Source organism: Erigeron canadensis, chromosome 3 (genome assembly GCF_010389155.1).
Source record: "Erigeron canadensis isolate Cc75 chromosome 3, C_canadensis_v1, whole genome shotgun sequence".
NCBI lineage: Eukaryota > Viridiplantae > Streptophyta > Magnoliopsida > Asterales > Asteraceae > Erigeron > Erigeron canadensis.
The window spans coordinates 31,121,291-31,135,548 of NC_057763.1; the positions used below are offsets into that span (position 1 = coordinate 31,121,291).

Below are 14,258 nucleotides of genomic sequence, written 5' to 3' on the forward strand. Positions count from 1 at the left end.
TTAGGCTTCCTTTTTGTGGGCTTAGGATACAACTTCACAACTTGTCATGTTATTTTAAAATTGTTTCATGCAAAATGATCAAACACAAAAAAACGTATACGTGTATTTAATACCATTAGTTTTTTTTTTCTTTTTCATTTAAAAGCTACTTGAAAGGATTCAACGCGTCATGCACAACAACGTTAAGATGTCACGAACTATGAATATAATTTTTAAACTATTAGTTTTGCTATACGAAAAAAAAGTAGCAGCGTAACTTGTTGTTCGCTTACTTTCTATTTATGTGTAACTATGAAAACTGAAAGAGTAAAAAGGTTTGTTTCATAACAGAAGAGTGAAGCTGACAAGATTTGATTGGATAAAAAGAACACTTTAGTACACTTAAGACAAAAATAACTCAATTAAGCCAACCAAGCCGGCACGGTAGAGCCCAAGTTTCGGATTGTTATATATATATATAATATAATGACTTACTATTTCAATTTAATGAAAATTAATTAATTCTTAAAAAAAATAATAATGAATTCAGTCTCTGTTTTGGACATTTTTGTGAGCTTTGTGGCAATATTTGAAGTCTTAATAAGATAGTTTTTATTTGGGCCTAAGCCCAAAGCCTATATCGTAGAATCAATCCCAAATAATTCATGTTTTCGTAATGCAATTGCAAGTTCACCACAAAGTTGAAAGTCAATCTATCTGGAATCATCTCTCTTGTACCTACGTGCCTACGTCACCATTTACGTATTCATACATACATACCATCTTAGTTGCTTCCCCTTCTTCAAGATATATATACATATATACAATCTTTCTCATTATTTTAGTTCACACATAAAATAAACATAAATAAATATATACACAAAAATATCTCTTGAATCAATTATAGTTCCATACAAATACAAAAGGTGATTTCTGTCAATTTAATTTCCCCTGTTCTTTTCTCCTGAATTTCTATAAAAAGTTATGATATTTATAGCTTTAATAGATATATATTCTTCATCTTTAAGGTTTATGTGAATAAATAGTTTATGGGTATATGTTTTTTTTTACATGAGTCATGGCTAAATTTATAACTTTGTTGCTTATTGCTGTCTATGTTTTGTGTTTGTATGCCTTTTCAATGATCAAAGCTCTAATCTTGTAGTTGATGGATGTATAAAGTTTGGATTGAATTTAGATTTAGTTTTATTCAATTTGGAGCCCCAGAGTTTGTTACTTTAATAATTTATATGTGGTTTTAGTGTGACATTTTGGACTAGGGTGCCTTTAGAATTTGGCCCAGTAGTATTCGAGATGATCGATCAACTAAGAAGTATGTGCGGTTCTAGTGCCATGACGGACAAACTGTAAATATGTATGTATGTGGGTGGACAATTTCTATAAAAAGTTATAAACTTTAGGATCATAGAGTTCAATTTACAAAATTTATTCCATGGCCTCAAGATGTGTAGAGCTTAGTTAGTTCCCGACCCGAGATGGGCCTTTCTCGGTGGGGTTGATAGGGATAGGACAGTAAGTTGTGGATTGGTTGTGGTATTCTTTTACAATATATGAAATTTGACCGTTTAGTGACCTGATGATGCATAGAGAAGCAAATATAAGTTTAGGGGTATTCAAGTTTGTGTTAGTAATGGCTACTTAATGCTTGCAGGAGGTGAAAATGGAGAAAGCAAGAAATACTAGCGAAATATCGGTTACTTGGAGGGGGAAGAAGTATGTTGTGCCTATGGATTTAGGTGCTACTTTAAAAGAATTGGGGCATGAGTTGCAGAAACTGACTGCAGTGAAAGCAGATACTTTGAAGCTCATTGTTCGAGCCCAGAAATCTTCAAAATTGTTATCTCCTTTCTCTGACGAGCACTCCCATGTTACCTTGAAGGAAGCTTCCATCATCGAGGTGCCTATTGTTATTTCTCTTTCGATGCTATGCTAATAAGTTTATAAAAATGATGTTGGTATGTGTAACTTTTGAGGTATTGGATTTTGAATTACATGGTTTGTGCTTTATACTTTTAGGGGAAGGCTATACAAATGATGGGAGTGCCAAAAGAAGAGATTGATCAAGTTCTTCAAGATGCAAAGACGGATATGAGAATAGCTGGGTTTGATGAAGAGGAGAAGCGAATTAGACAAAGGGTGTCGAATGGGGTTGCTACACCGTTGCAGCTTCCACATGGAAATTATGTTTTTGGTGCTTTTAAAACACTTGATCTTCCAGGGATCGAGGTATTTATTGATTCTTGTCTGGGATAACCATCTTAATTTATAGGACAGTATTTTGAAATGATCTGATTATATGTTTTTTTTGTGAGTTATAGTTATATCCTCCGGCTTCAGAGGCACTGAGACTAATGCACACGCTTGCTGCAGATCCAGGAATAGTTGCTATCATGAATAAGGTATTGTTACTGTCAACAACTCGGTCATTTTAGTTGGTATTAAACACACTGGCCTGGTCTATCACCATATACTGATTCTGGTTTTTTGATTAAAGCATAAATGGCATGTGGGAATTATGACAGAGATGGCTCCAGAGGGTTATGTTGGCGTGAGTCCTGTGTGCATTCTTGGTTTTAACAAGGTAAAATTCACTTCCAATCACAGTAAAAATGCATTCGGTTTTCGTTGTTTTGGTTTCTTACTATCCCCACTTGGTTTCTGAATTGGTGGTATAGAATCATGGCGAGGAGATATCTTTGCGTCTTCGAACTGATGATCTCAAGGGTTTCAGAAAATATCAGAGCATTAAGAAGACTCTCTTGCATGAACTTGTAAGCTTTTCTTTATCATTCAAGTTTTTTTTTTTTTGGTTTTCCTGTAATCTGATTCACATGATGTATTGTTGTTACAACTTGCAACAACTTATGTTATGTGTACGAAATTCATAGAGGTAACATAACCGGTAGGTTGGCTAGTGGTTTAACACATGTCATGTAATAGGTCAATTTGGGATGGGTCTAGCTGGTCAGAGAATTTTTTGTCCAAAATTATAGCCAATGTAATTTCAGTAATATGATTTTCTAAACATATTGATTTATGAAATTTTGATGCATTTTAAATACACTTCGGGAGGCTTTCAACCCATTTGGTTCATATTATTTTTATTAATTGACTGGTTGGAGACCAAACATAACCCGACTCCACCTTTCATAAGTAAATGGGTTGTTATCTCCACCTCTGGTAAATAAGGCCTTTTTCACTCACTGGTTTTTTTTTGTCTTCAGGCCCATAGGGTTTACTCTGAACATGATGCAAAATTCTTTGCTCTAGATAGTCAGGTATGACTAGTATCCCTCGATTGTTCTTCTATAATAAGTTCTTTATAAAACCTTTTTTGTAACCCTTATTTTATACGAGCAGCTTAACAAGGAGGCCAGTGCTCTAGACTGGACTAGATCCACGGGTCACACGTTAAGTGGATCTCAGAAGACACAACAACATGGATATGAGTTTCATGCTACTGATAGTAGTATTAGTGGTAGTTTGTCTCATAAACTTGGAGGAAGCCAGTCATCCAGTTCATTGGCAAATGCTCGAGCATCTTCAGTTGCTGCTGCTTACGAACGTTTAGTAATTGCATCCAACAATCTATCAAGAACACCCGAAACACATAAAGAACCCGATCCTGATGATTCTATGGATGTAACTATGTATAAGCCAGCTGTCCTGGACCTGGGCGAAAAACAAACTTGTGAACCTGACCCAGATGACCTTGAAGTAATTAATAGAAATGAGCCCAACTCGGACCTGAACATCAATAAGCCAGATGCTATGCACATCAGTGAGAAACAAACCTATGAACCTGGCCCTGATGACCATGAAGTAAGTAATCCGGATGTGGCCATGAATAAGTCAGATGCTATGGACATTAGCGAGAAGCAAACTTATGAACCTGATCCTGATGACCATGAAGTGCTTCACAGCAAAAATGAGCCTGATCCGGATGATAGTTTGAACAGTGAAGCTATGGAATCTGAACCATGTGGCGATTTGACCCAAAACAATGTGACTTCTGATGAATTGGGTACTTTGGTTGGTGTGTCTGAAGATGAACACAAGAGGGAAATCCACGAGCCTGATCCTGATGATGGTATCTTGCATGATGATGAACTACAGAGAATTCAAGATCCTGTCATGATTGCGTGTAATCGTTTGAATAAATCCATTAAGATGCTGCAATCAGAAGTTAGTCCTTCAGAGGCTGCAGTGGTTTTCCAGACACTCGTTAAGATTGTCAGGAATGTTATTGAACACCCCGATGAAACAAAATTCAAGAAACTTCGCAAGGTTTGTAAATAGTTATAGAAAATCTGTCATTCTAAAGGTTCATACTCCTTATTGACCTTCACAAATGGCAAAATGGGCATGTCAAGTGGGTTGGGTAACATTGTCAAAATGGACAAGGTTTTAGTGTGGGTCAAACGTTTTGGGCTGTGTCCAAGCGCCTCGTGGAACCACCAACTCTTTTTCCATGAAGATGTACTTTCTTATTATGATAAATAATCAATGTAGTATACATGATTTCACAAACTATATTATGTCGACGTATATCATGATTCAAAGGTTGTATGAATTAAAAATACACTTTGGATGACTTCTAATTCCTGAAATGTTTGACCGCATTTCCTTTTATGCTAATTTTTAGTTTACCTGTTTGAGCGGCTAGAAATATACTGATAATTTCCGATTGATTCATCTGCAGGCTAACCCTGTAATCCATAAGAACATAGCAAGTTACAATGGTGAGCATATTTCTACATCTCTGATTAGAATTATCACAAACTTAATGACATCATAATGATTTACATTCTGAACTTTGTTATGTTGGTTCTGTTTCAGCTGCAATGGAGATACTGTTTTTGATTGGTTTTTGTGAAGATGTTGTTCAAGACGAGATTGGTAGAGCAGAGGCTTATTTGGTGTTGAAGAGGAATGATCCAGGCTTGTTGTGGCTGGCCAAATCCTCTTTGGAGACATGCATTGCTTTCTAGACCATTGTTGGAAAAGTTGCAATTTGCTGCACTCATGCCTTCGTGTACATAGCTGTTGAAAGTGTTTGAAGTTGTATATGTTGATTGCGCGAACAAAAGAATTTTTCTTGTATATGATTGAGAAAACTTCAAAGACCACCATAAATTGGGTCTAATTATATGAACACTGTTAATAATTGAAAACATTTGGTTGTGGTTGTATGATGTTTTCGGCGGTCGCCCCCTTAGCACTTGGCAATGTCTTGAGCAAAAAAAATTAGTTTCTTTTATCTCTTACTACTTTCTATAAATTATAACACACTCTCTTTTAGCCCTTTCAACACTCTCTCTCATAATCCTCATACGAAATAACTATTCTACACTTAATGAATTAATAGTTAATTCTCTCTTTTGTTTATTAATTTAAACATCTCTACTTAAAATACCCATAATGAATTAGTTTATATCATAAATCTATCAACTCTTAAAATAACTACACTACCCTTTAACATTAATTATTTTTACAATAATAACTATACCGCCACTACCCGTCACGCCACCACCACTACCAACCGAGCCAACACCACCACTGCATTGCGAGGTAAAATGCTAGTTTTTACCGATTATCACAGTGACCCCCGAAGCGATATTAATATGAAATTTTCTTTATCTGAAAATCCGCCGTAAGTCCTGTCGGGAATGAAAGTAGATTTGTTACCAAGTAATGCAACATGTTTTCACTTATGCTTATCTAGACCATTGTTCAAAGATAGGGATTTGGTTCCATATATTTCTCGTGTATCGAAGGAAAAACCCATAGTCAATGAGATCATAGATAAACACTTTTAATAGATCTGTTGCATTTCTCATTTATAATGGATTCACTCAACCTATTACATAAATCGGCTTATGGAAAACACGAAAGAAGGTAAATTTTGTGAGATTATGGTTAACCAGACAAGAAAAAAGATTTGAATCCATGATCAGAGTTCAAATCTCAGTTCCTACATTTGTATTGATGGATTATTAATGGGGTTTTTGAGAGTCTTGAGTTTATCCCAGGCATGTGTGAGTCGAGCACCTCATACTGCCCAATTGAATGTCACTGTGGTATCTCGAATGCTATCTATTAACTACTACTATTAACTAGCTATAAAATAAAATTAAAATGGCTGATTATTACTTAAAGAAATATACAATAATCCAAACCCAACCTAGATGATAACAATATTGATAGTTAAAGGACCTTAAGTGGCTTTTCATCCATACATCAAGGGCCACAAATAACATCAATCAAAAGATTAAAAAAAAAAAATACAACAAAACAAACATCATCATCAGCAAAACCAGTTGGGGTTTTAAGGATTTCTTTCTTTCTTTCATTGTGGGCTAAAACCCATCATCCCTCAACAACAACAACAAAAAAATCAATTAAAAGTCAGTTGACATGAACATGAGGCGGTGGTGTCGGCTGCTAAAATCTGGTCGCCAATTTCATAGTTCAAGCAGTCAAAAACCCTTTAAACCACCTCCATTTCCCCCTCAAAGAAGAGTTGTTGTCACTGGTATATTTTTCCTTTACTAAATTCAATTAACTTTCTTTTTTTTTTTCGGATTATTACAAAAAAACTGTCATTTTTATATTTGTACAAGAATCAAAAGTGAAAACACACTAGGCAGATTTAAGTGTGACCGGTTTAAGGATATCTTATCGGATTTGTTACATGATGGAAACCTTCCTTAGCTATGAATATTTATGATCCTTTATATAGGGAACACAGACAGGGTCCTATAGAACATTACCTTAACTTCATAAATAGGTCGATGTGCTATAGAGTTCGATGGTAGTCCAACTCTAATAGTATGCAACATTGTTCCCGAGTTACTATTTAATGTATTAAACTTCGAAAACCTTATACTGTATGCGTAGATTGCCCTGAATTCAACCCATCCTTAGACGGTATAAACCATTCAAATTGGCTAAACCTGATGATACCTAAGTAGAATGGGAGTTTTTCAAGTTAGACAATTTTGTTTTGTAAGTTTAGTGCATTAGAAGGTAAGAATTTATAAGAGGCATACAATAACATTTTAAATTGTGAAATGACACCATTAAGGTTACTTACATTTATTGGTAAATAAGGTTTCTTTTTTGGTATGGGGTACTTCATTAGATATGATGACAATTTTTTGTAAATTCGTTACGTTTTTGTGAAGAAAACGGTAGTGAATTAATGTGTTTGATTTTGGATTGTTGTAGGATTAGGAATGGTTACACCATTGGGCTGTGGAGTGGAAACTACATGGAACCGGTTAATCAAAGGGGAAAGTGGAATCAGGGCTTTATCTATTGAGGACCTAAAAATGAGTGGATTTGATCAAGATACTCAGTTGTACACATTTGATCAGTTGACTTCTAAAGTGGCTGCTGTTGTACCTTGTGGTACTAATCCTGGCGAGTTTAACGAGTCACAATGGCTCGATTCTAAGGTATTATGTGATACAAAACTTTGCAAGAATCTTACTTTAGTGTTTAATGGTTTAGTAGGTTTATATGCACGTGCATTGCCATGGGATGAAATTAAGATTGATAAGTTCACTATTAAACCATGTAAAGTTGTTAAAGATAGGGTGATTGTTTTAAAGCAAGGTACTTTTAAAGTTAATAATACAAAGGGTTAAATTCGGACCTCTTGTTTAAATGTGAGGTGCCTAACGATAACACCATGTACTTTTATTCTACACTTTTCAACCTACGTAGAAATCAAAAGTATCATTTCAATATTCACTTCACTTTCTTTATTTATTGCAAGGTAGAAATAATCAATCCTGTAATTGATGTTTGTGGGTTCCTTTTTGCAGCATGGTAAATCAATTGCAAGGTTTATAAGCTATGCACTGTGTGCTGCAGATGAAGCACTTAGAGATGCAAACTGGATACCCGCTAAGCAGGAGGACAAGGAGAAAACCGTAAGTTCCCATTTACCACATATGTTTCTGTTTTGCATTGTTTATGTTGCATTATACTGTTTCTAACTTGAAGAGATCAGGGAGTTTCTATAGGTGGAGGAATCGGAAGCATCAGTGATATACTTGATGCGTCACAGTTGATCTGTGATAAGGTTTGTTTCTGTACATTTATTCTGTCATGCTTTGATTATTTATTTCACTATTAACTTCAAAAATTAATGCAGAGACTCCGTCGTCTTAGTCCTTTTTTCGTTCCTCGGATATTGATCAATATGGCAGCTGGTCATGTTAGCATGAAGTATGGCTTCCAGGTGTGTAATCAGTAACAAAATATTTTGTCTTCTTTAATAAATGTGTCATTTCTTGTAAACGTGTATGATATGGGATCTTAAATTTGACCCTTCCGTTTGTGCATGATATATGCATATATTTTTTATACAGTATGATATTTAGAAAATGTGATCAACACATATTAAACTTATAATTCGAAAATAGGGACCGAATCATGCTGCAGTGACAGCTTGTGCCACAGGGGCTAATTCGATCGGTGATGCAGCAAGAATGATTCAGTTTGGTGATGCAGATGTAATGGTGGCTGGAGGAACAGAGGCCAGCATTGACGCTTTATCTATAGCAGGATTTTGCAGGCAATAGTTTAATAATTATTTAGCAAGATTTTAGGTCACCACATGCTTTTGTAATTTGTTCGTACTTAGGTTATTGTCTTACATAGATCAAAAGTATTTGACTTCATGAGGACTTGTGTGATATGATCTCATGCAGGTCAAGGGCGCTATCTACAAAGTACAACTCTACCCCTCAAGAAGCTTCAAGGCCTTTTGATTGTGATCGAGATGGATTTGTGTATGTTTGTAAATAAATTAGCATAGTAATCATTTTCTTTCTGCGATGAGCAATATAATTTGTTGTCTAGAACACATTTTTGGATGCAGAATAGGAGAAGGTGCTGGTGTTCTTGTCTTGGAAGTGAGTAATCCAAGCACATAAAATTTCGCATGTAACATTCTTGTTTTATATCACTTATTTTTTTTAAGCTTTTGTCATAGGAACTGGAACACGCAAAAGAGAGAGGAGCAAATATTTATGCTGAGCTTCGTGGGTATGGGATGTCAGGTTTGGCCTTGTTGACCTTCACGTTTTGATATTCCTACTGGCCTTGTTGGCCTTCACGTTTTGATATTCCTACTTCGAAGTGTTCCCATCTTCACGTATTCACTTCTTGTTCAGGTGATGCACATCACATCACACAACCGCATGCGGATGGAAGAGGTGCTATACTGGCCATGTCTCGTGCTTTAAAGCAGGTAGATAAACTGAAGTCTTTTATTCATCTGATTTCAAGGAATCCTCATTTGTAAATATTCGGTAGTTTTTAAGTGGAGCAGTTTTGTATTTAATAAATGGTCATCTTTCTTGTACTTGCAGTCAGGTCTTCGTCCTGATCAAGTGGACTATGTGAATGCTCATGCTACTTCTACACCTCTGGGTATATCATTTTGATCCAAGATTCAATACAAACTCATGATTCAGTATTAATCATCAATCATTTACTCATCAGGTGACACGGTGGAAGCTCATGCAATCAAATCTTTGTTTTCTGAACATGCAACATCTGGTGCCTTGGCTTTTTCATCCACAAAGGTAATTCTATAAAGATATTTCATCGATGAAAGCATCTAAAAGTTTAGTAAGTTTCCAATATTTTAGTTTGAAAATGACCTAAAAAGATGTTCTAATGTTGTATTGGATCTCTCATAAACCATTTAGGGTGCTGTTGGGCATCTTCTTGGGGCTGCTGGAGCTGTGGAGGCAATATTCACAGTTCTTGCCATACGTAATGTAATACAAGATCTTGTAATTATGGCATGTTTACATAATTTTCTGTGTTTGTTTATCTATAAGTTTATGGAAAATTTTGTGCTTTGTCTGTGCAGGGAATCGCACCCTTGTCGCTAAATCTGAGCAACCCAGATCCCATTTTCGAAGAAGCATTCATGCCTTTGAGTGCTTCAAAGGAGATGCAAATCAGAGCAGCCTTATCAAATGCTTTTGGCTTTGGAGGAACAAATGCATCACTCTTGTTTGCAAGTTTGTAGGAAGAAATATTGTATTGTTAGTTGTAATCAATTTTGACTACTAAACACTTTTTTGTTGAAATCTTGATTCTTTAAAGATAATTTCTTTTACAATAGTAGCTGTGAGAACATCCAATGACTCCAATACTCTAATCCAAACTCTACATATGCACAATACTTGAGAAACTAAACAAAATATGAAGTCCAACTATGCGTTTATGACGAGTACAATGATCTAAAACCTTCTGTAAGCGGAACCACCTTGCCTGAAACCTTTGACTGCAACTTTGTCACAGCTTGACGAATTTCCTGCAAATGCAAACAAAAATAAAATAAAGACCAAAAGTTGAAAATGGTAAAAGAATTTGTCAGGGTTACTTGAGTACCTCAATATGGTAGCGTGAGGAAAAATGGGTCAGGAGAATGGCTTTGTTTCGGATCCATTCAGCATGCTCGATAATCTGAAGTTAGATATGTACAATCATTCCACAAGCACATATGAATGAATATATGATGAACCTTTTTCTAATATAAAAGGGTATAGTGTCATAGGAGGCAATATGGTTGGGTTGGGTCACAGGTCAAAGTAGGTTCACGCGAATAACTCAATCAAGGGTTGGCTGGACTCGAAAACACTTGATTTTGATTTTTGTCATCCTTTTATAATTATAACTTTGTTGATTATGATTGTAGTATCATAATAATTATATGGGATTAATAATATACGAGTATAAATCTTCAAAGAAAGTGATTTATGAGGATGTATGCATTAGATAAAAATTAGGCCCAACTTCCAATCTGTTTGACACATCCCCTATTAGCTAAGCTTTTTTACTTGACTCGTTTGAGATGAAACACAGCCCACATTGATTCATTCATAATCGCATGAGTCAAGTTGCCACCTAGTTGTGTATTTTAGATGGAAATAATACCTCGTCAATATGCATGTGACCATGGTCTCGTGCATGCAAAATGTTGCATTGGTCGTCCAAAAAAGTAGCCTATCCAAGATTAAACTCCGGTTAAAAATTAGAACTTAATGCAAAGCTATCAGATACGAACTATGAAATTTACCTCAGTTATAAGAACTTTGGCCCTCAAGGCATCAGAACTTCGTGGATCAAGTAGAAAATCAGAATTCGTATCCCCAGTGAATGCCACTTCCGGGGACAATATGATATCTGTAATCTAAAAGTACAAATAGAAATCATGAAGAAATAAGATAATAAAAGGGTGCTTGTGCTTTGTGGAAAAGTAAAACTCCAAACCTCAATCCCAGATTTCTTCTTTTTCTCAATTTCTCGTCCTTTCAAATGAGCATATTGCTTTTTCAGCTTCTTGCGAACCGAGTAAATGACATAACCCTGAAGTTTATCACAAAAGTCGATTAATGACGAATATCATTCTTAATTTTAAGGGACAAGTGCTATCACAGCAGCCAATCAATTCCTTAGCAACACTAGGAATGTACTTTATCCAATGTATATCTAAAGGAAAACACTTTTTTTTTTAAAATGGCTTCCTATCCTACTCCTAAATTACACTCCTAAATTACACGAATGCCTAGACTCTCGAAAAATCTCCAATTAATCCATCCCCACAAATGTGGGAAGTGGGACTCGAACCCAGGTGGATCCTCCCAACGTCAAAGACCTTACCAATGAGCCAACAACCCCATTGGCAAGGAACACGCTAAAGAACCCTGAACCCCGTTGATTATTAAGTAACTAGGCCCTTTCTTATTTGATTATAAACTTATGACACATACTCGATGTTTCTTAATAGGTGGATCAATAGAAAGACATAAAACAGCCTACGATCATACCAAAGATCAAGAGAATGTACCTGACTCGGTATCACATGGTGTGTTTTAAATGGGCGGACAACAAGGTCGTTTCTTAGCTCGTATGTTTCTCCTGAGAAAAAAAACATACATGTTATGCTTTAAAAAGCATAAAGTGCCAATGTATCATAATCTGAAGAGGCCTTTAAAGAAACCAGACCTACATCCAGTGCAACCAAGTCAACATTTAACTCCACCTGACCCATCTTCCTGTGAAGTTCAATCAAGTTTTCAACATCCTCTTTAATGGAAGGAGGTACAAATACAGTCGGAGGACTCATGCTGTATAGGCCACGAGTTGCAATATACATCGGTAGCCCGCCCTAAAACCATAAAATTCATTCTTTACATAGGTTTTTCCAACCAACAAGGAATTAGCCTAGTGGTAAGGCAAGCACTTGGTGACCATAAGGTCTCAGGTTCGATCCCCGCTGGAGACAAAAAATAATTCCTTTAAGGTACCCGTTACCAATGAAGCCTAGACCCATACGTGAAGTTTAAATACGCGGGTTTGATCCTTCGGGGTGCCCAGATCATGTGGGGATTAGGATGGAGGTATTTTACCGGCATCATATGGCTCATACGGGGTGGGTTGATGGGTATCCAATTGTGGTACCGGGGCTAGGGTTCCCCCCATTACCATTTTTTTACATAGGTTTTTCTAAATATGAATCAACAAACTATAAAGTAAGTTAAAGGATGTGTGCATTGTCTTTTGCTGGTGATTATGCAGCATGAAATAGTCATAATAGATTGATATACGAAGAGAAAACGGGCTCAAAGAGACGGTGTTTGCATATGCTTATGTTGTTTGAAGTTGTGACAATCAGATAGTCGCAATTATTTGACAGTTTGACAAATTCTGCTTATTTCGGGAGCCTCAAAATCCTAAATATACTTTTGTTGCTGATAATCACAAACACTATTTATTCAACTTAAAATCCAATAACCAAATTTCAATAAGGCAAACTAGATGACCTGTACTATTATCTCAATATAAAACATACAAAACCCTTCATTCCGCCATATAAAAAGCGTCAACAGCTTTAAAAGGTTTTCCGAATTTCATTTTCAAAACAAATTTGAAGCATTTCAGAAAAGAAAAAAAAAATGTCTCAAAGCTCTTTTAAAACTGCATTTTATCTCTAGAAAATCACAAATAATCACTTTTTTATCTAACTATGTGCGTTTTGCAAACGTGATAATCAGATAATCTCATCCAAAACGCAATCCCAAACACCCTTTCCAATTAAACCAACCATAAAAACCACAACTTTTTCTATATATATGACTTAAAATCAAAATCTTACAATATGATCAAGGTGAGCATGAGTAATAAACAAGAAATTCATCCCAACGGCCCGGGGCGGACACCTTCCAATATCGAAAGCACACTTAAACTCAGGAATAATAACACAAGTCTCATGCCCACCAATTGAAACACCCTCAATATTATAACCTTCTAACCCAGTCCCTTTTCGAATAACCTCAGCCCTTGCTTTTCTATACTCTTGTTCCTCAATTGCATTCCCAATTGCTGACAAAAACCCAGATGTTTTCTGGGCCTTAATTGAAGTATTATTATTATAAACATGGGTTTTTGTTGGTTTTTTCAATGTTATGAATTGATGTTGTTTTTGTGTTGTGTGAGGCTGTAATGGGGGCATCAATGGGCTTTTGACAGACATCAAGAATAACATGTTTTTTGTGTGACAAACAGAGGGTTTAACAAAGGTTTTGTGTTATCTGCTGATAATTTGGATCAATTTTTTTTTTTTTTTTTCATTTATGTTATCTTGTGTTTTCTCAACAGATGGATACTTGAATATTAAGGTCACTTTTACTCCCTAAACTGTTTAAAGTTGTCACTTTTGGATTATATATAGTGTTCTGTTTTGTGTTTCTTTTTTTTCTTTCTATTTTCTATTTCTATTTTAAATTTTATTAGCGATAACTACAACATTTATAGCTAACTTGTAGTAAAATATTACGAGTAATATATAAAATTAAACATTTAAAAAATGATTTTCTATTGTTATTAAAATATTTACAGTGCCTTACTCATAATGTCTTATTCATTGCACTAAGAATTATGTTAGAAAAACTATTGATTTAAGATAAATGTTCATTAAACTTTGGTTATTCTTTCAATCTTATAAAAAGTTAGCCATATTATTATTTGTAAGGAAAAAATGATACTACGAGGGAAAAGTAGTTACTTGTTGCTATCAAAACCTATCAGGTGTCCTCATTTTTACAATAAATTGATATATTGTTAAGACTATCTTCAATATTAAAGTCATTTTTAGACATCTTTTTGCTACCACGTCATAGTTTTATAAATCTTTAAAATTCTTAAAAATCATTTATCATTTAATT

The 14,258-nt window shown here is 35.3% G+C and overlaps 3 protein-coding genes across 3 annotated transcripts; 2 read left to right on the plus strand and 1 right to left on the minus strand.

Moving 5' to 3' along the window:
- Positions 1–799: 799 nt before the first annotated feature.
- LOC122591141 lies at positions 800–5,195 on the plus strand. Its single transcript, XM_043763355.1, has 10 exons — positions 800–905; positions 1,652–1,897; positions 2,017–2,226; positions 2,319–2,399; positions 2,495–2,581; positions 2,676–2,771; positions 3,225–3,278; positions 3,361–4,287; positions 4,703–4,742; positions 4,840–5,195. Exons 2-10 carry the CDS (start codon positions 1,661–1,663, stop codon positions 4,989–4,991), a joined length of 1,884 nt encoding a protein of 627 aa, XP_043619290.1. The 5' UTR covers positions 800–905; positions 1,652–1,660; the 3' UTR covers positions 4,992–5,195.
- Positions 5,196–6,321: 1,126 nt separating this feature from the next.
- On the plus strand, positions 6,322–10,152 carry LOC122592740 (3-oxoacyl-[acyl-carrier-protein] synthase, mitochondrial). Its single transcript, XM_043765034.1, has 14 exons — positions 6,322–6,535; positions 7,231–7,460; positions 7,833–7,940; positions 8,021–8,092; positions 8,165–8,251; positions 8,436–8,587; positions 8,724–8,804; positions 8,894–8,927; positions 9,008–9,074; positions 9,189–9,265; positions 9,387–9,447; positions 9,520–9,602; positions 9,729–9,800; positions 9,896–10,152. The coding sequence occupies exons 1-14, from the start codon at positions 6,418–6,420 to the stop codon at positions 10,055–10,057; spliced, it is 1,404 nt and encodes a 467-aa protein (XP_043620969.1). The 5' UTR covers positions 6,322–6,417; the 3' UTR covers positions 10,058–10,152.
- LOC122592741 (tRNase Z TRZ2, chloroplastic) lies at positions 10,089–13,660 on the minus strand. Its single transcript, XM_043765035.1, has 8 exons — positions 13,190–13,660; positions 12,040–12,202; positions 11,882–11,952; positions 11,305–11,400; positions 11,111–11,224; positions 10,969–11,037; positions 10,423–10,497; positions 10,089–10,345 (listed from the first exon to the last, which is right to left on the minus strand). Exons 1-8 carry the CDS (start codon positions 13,577–13,579, stop codon positions 10,253–10,255), a joined length of 1,071 nt encoding a protein of 356 aa, XP_043620970.1. The 5' UTR covers positions 13,580–13,660; the 3' UTR covers positions 10,089–10,252.
- Positions 13,661–14,258: the final 598 nt, after the last annotated feature.